At 38.2% G+C, this 4,527-nt stretch overlaps 1 protein-coding gene across 1 annotated transcript; it reads right to left on the minus strand.

Moving 5' to 3' along the window:
* Positions 1 to 2,614: 2,614 nt before the first annotated feature.
* Positions 2,615 to 3,246, minus strand: LOC122624975 (the record flags this gene model as incomplete). Its single annotated transcript, XM_043804783.1, has 3 exons — positions 2,998 to 3,246; positions 2,777 to 2,930; positions 2,615 to 2,712 (listed from the first exon to the last, which is right to left on the minus strand). Coding segments are annotated over exons 1-3 (501 nt in total), but the record flags the coding sequence as incomplete, so codon positions are not given.
* Between the last annotated feature and the right edge of the window lie 1,281 nt (positions 3,247 to 4,527).

Here is a 4,527-nt window from a genome sequence, read left to right on the forward strand (position 1 = left end):
ATCGATAGTTAGTGAAGTTTAAATTTAGAGCCGCCAAAACTTAGCGATATTTGTGTCAGGATTTCGATGTTCTGGGCACACTAAAACGGGTAAAGCGAAGCTTAACTTTGGCGGGCTAAATCACTCTGTTTTTGCGTTCACATTGAGAGGAATGAGAAACTGCGGTATATAAGATAGAAATTGTATTTTAAGTTAAGTTCAACCCATGTATATTAAAGTATAATAAAAACCACGTAAACGCTAACGCAACGCACTCCAACTACTCTTTTTGTAATCGAACACGAGGTGTTTCTTGGATGTTTTAAAGGCATTTCCCCGTGATCAGCCAAGCGGTGACAGTAATACTAGAGATATAACGAGAAATAATATAGGAATTTAGGTGAATTATGTCAGGAATATATACTATACTATAGTACTAAGATGAATATGAAATTGATAGGTTATAAATTACTATGTTAATAAAAGGTTATAAAAATTGAGTTAGATAAATTTCTCCGTATCCGGGGTCATGGAAATCAAAGTGTCATGGAATGAGTAGAAGCTAGTCACTTCAAGGGATCCTAAGTGTAATTTGTAGGACCATAAGGGTCATGGAAGGATGGCCATTACGCAGACTGGCGTGATAGAAGAAGTAATGTTGGCAAGTGTATCCCTTATTTTCTCTCTCTTTTTAGCCCTTTCTATTCTTATTCTAGCCTTTTCTTTTCGTTCCCTTTTTGTCCACAAACGTGGCGGTTCATTCTTTTTGCTGATCCACGCCAAGCCGACTAGATATCCGAAATGCCAAGGACATCGCGTGCTCCGCTAACACGTTTATATACCACCAGCTAGGTCTTAGTAGATCGTTATAGCGTTCTCTCTTGTTCTTATTTAAATTCATGGATATTCTATTTATAATGCAGATAATAATACGTTGTGTTTATATACATTTCATATTATAATGTACCAGTACTTAGAATTAAGTGGTTTTTGGAAGACTCGTTGTGTTATATGTGTGTCTGTCATTCGGCTTCTTAAGGTGCAAAGACAAGTTTGAAGAGTTTCCAGTTGTTTTAATAATTCGGTCGCAGGGTTTGCACTTATCAGTCCCGTTTTTTATATCAGTGTAATTGGATTTTATGTTCATCTTAACATGTGCACTTTTACTCGGTATCGCTTTGGAAATCAGAGTGAACGAAGGGAAAATATCAAAATAAAATATCGCATTATCGATATTTGTTCAAAAAAATATCACGATATAAATTTATCATTTTCAGGAAAAATATCGATATATTGATATTTTGATATATTATCAACAACCCTAGACGCATGGCTCCCCTAGAGAAATGTTCAGTCTCTGCCTAGCATTCGTTGCCTTCGGACGTTCGCGATTATCAAGTCTATTATAGTGAAGCATCAACAACTTTTTGCATCAAATTTTTCTGTGCACCCCCTGCGCGTTGCGCAAGCGTGAGGCTGATACCGTTTGCTCTTCGCTTGTTATCTATTGAGCTTGCGAAATTGTTATCAATTGCGTTATTTAGGAAAAAATAATATCAATAGTAAAAATGGATAATAAAAAATTGACTCACTCCCTATATAAAGAAAGACTAGAGGAGATGGAAAAAATAGCTGGAGCAAGCCCTTCAACACTTCTCTCACAAATCTCAATCGGCGCATCATCATTAAATGATAGTTTACCGCCACAACCGATGTATTCTCTTCCATCGGTAACAACTAGCAGTAACACCAATGTTACTTGCACCAACACCACGACCACAACTTAAGCTAGCTGTTCGCCTACAAACTCATATACTGTGGTAGTAGCAGCAAGTGCCTGTACGTCTTCAACAACGTCTCTTGGAGTACCAACGATCTTGGAAACAGCTCCTTTCATCGCTCAAACGGCGGATGATTCGAATAAGTGCTCGTTCCAATCACTTATATCTGTGGGCAGAAAAAGGGAACTCAAATAGATGTCAAAAAGACAAATATAAGAATCAGGCTTCTCAGCCGCAAAAGTTGCCATCTAAAGATGAGGCACGCTCCCTGTCTTCACTAAGTTATAACAGATTTGCAGCCTTGGATGATGAAGCAGATAAAATCATGCAAGTAGATCTGCCTGAAAGTAGCTCTGATGAAGAGGAAGCAACTCCAGCTGCTGATATTAGAAGTGGGCAATCCTTAAAAATGGCCAAGCTTCCAGCCATTTGTGTCCCAAACATCAACAATCCCACTTATTGGATTCGTGTGCCGGTGAAATCAATTATACCCCTTCAGTACGTCCCTAAGGATTCCCTAACGAATTCCTAGGGAGTTCCCAGGACTCCTAGAGGAATCCTAGGGAAAGTCTCCATACAAATCTGGGAGGAATTTCCATACAACAGGCGTTCGTGGCGGGAAATTCGAAGTTTCCGAGGAAATCCTCTGGAATTCCTCGGGAATATCGAAAAATAAGCAAGGTTTTTTCCCCAGGAATTCCTCAGTAATTCCTGGACGAATTCCCGAGGATTTTTCCGAGGAATTCCTAAGGAATTCCCAAGGAATATACCTATAAATCCAGAAAAATCTTCCAAAAAATTAAAAAATTTATTTAAATGGTAAATTAAACTTTTTTTTTCCTTTATTCTACTAATTTTTTCCTTTTTTTGTTTGCATTATTTTTTACACATGCCAGTGCGTGGGCCAAGGCCTTCTCTGCTGGCTGCTGGCCTTCTAATGTGCTTATGCTATCTGTAACGAAAAGTATTTTAATAATAATATTATTAGATTATAGCCAAATAACAAATATACATACCAATCAGAACGGAAAAGAATTTGGGAAATGCTTTTAAAGACTTTTTCCCGTTTAGGCCGTCTATGTTGTAGGCGCACAAGAGCGTTACTGACAAAACGCCCTTTATTGCCTTTGACAAATTGTTGCTTTTAAAAATTTTTGTTATTGCTTCCATCTGAAAGAAAAAAATAAAAACACAGAATGAATTTTACGATCACTTAGACCATATATACTTTACTTACGTAGCGTTCTTGGGACCCTGAGCTTATGTTCTGATCTAAAGCCACCAGATCTTCCTCCGACGTGACTGGGAACGCCACATCCACAGCCACATTCTTCGCCTTCCCCTTTACGAAAATCGCCAACAAGGTCGTCATCCTCGCAACCTGGTTCGTGGTCTCCGCAAGCTGCTTCGTGTTCTCCGCCAGCTGCTTCGTGTTGGCCTCCAACACCGTCTCCAATGACCGAACCCTTTGGCTGATCTCGGCCATTTGGTCGTTTATTGTCGGGGGTTGCCGGGTTTCCATTACCAGATCATCCTCTATTAAATAGAAGTTGTACTGATATAAAAATGACTGCAATAACATTTTATATGGTTCATCTACCCTCAAGGGAGAAAACAAATTGGGTGAGCTTTTGGCTAGTTGTCGGCTCTTCAGACATCTTAAAAGAACTATAAAAACTAATATTGTATTTTATCTGTTTTTCTTGTTATACTTTAATTAAATACGTTTTTTTTTCGGTCATCAAACCGAGGCAGGTGAATCTTCTAAAGATACCTAAAAGGTATGCCCGATTCATATTGAAAAATACGCCTACGGACTAAACACCTCCAAAATAAAATTTAAATAAAATTAACAAAGATTCTCCCTTTGTTTGTAAACCCTACGAAAAATGAATATATGGAAGTAGCACTATTTCGCTCTTATATGGCATCGCTACCGCTTTCCTAACCATATTAGTAACCTCAAATCTTTCTAAATCGAGTGCCATATTCCCACTTGCTAAGCAAATACCTAGAGCCAAAGAGGATACAGGCGCATTATATCCTACCTATAAAAAATACCTTCTGCATCCTTTTCAAAAGAATCTACTTCAATCGGGATGTGTTCTAGAGGTCCGATTTGCTTAATCGTCTCTTTTACATGAAGTAAACCGTGAACATTGTATGAAACACTACTTTCTCCATAAATAATTGGAAAATTGTTCACAAATAAATCCAACATTTGCTGGGCATTATTTACGTTCGACTCTCGTTGCAAGTGAGAGGAAAGCAGTCTGTAAGCACCGTGCAGCAAAAGGAATGAGTAATACTGGTCATCATTAATTGTATCTTTAAGAGCTACAATACAAGTGTATAACAAAAATTGTCTAAACTCTGTGGCTTTCCAATGCTGCAATTCATCCAATGTTCTTGGTTTTCGAGCAAACTCTTGCGGGACGCAGCTCTTCATCGATAGCAAACATGGGGATATTAGCTGTTTCCTTGGTTTGGAAACCCTATATTCTTGCTCTATTTTATTTTCCACTATTCTTTTTAAAAATTTTCGCATGACACCCAAATCAATAAGGTGCATGCAATCTAAAGGGACTTGAGTTACCATTAGAACCCCAAGTTTTTCTAAAGCGGACTGAACGATATGTCCTTTGCCTAAAGTTTTCATCTGTAATTAATTTACCACGTTCAGTTCTAAATGTCAATACAGAATCTACTTTTCGTCCTATCTGGGTACATTTGCTGCCAGTAATAAATGCTCGAGCAGGAGCATCAC

This window comes from Drosophila teissieri, chromosome X, assembly GCF_016746235.2.
Source record: "Drosophila teissieri strain GT53w chromosome X, Prin_Dtei_1.1, whole genome shotgun sequence".
Lineage (NCBI taxonomy): Eukaryota > Metazoa > Arthropoda > Insecta > Diptera > Drosophilidae > Drosophila > Drosophila teissieri.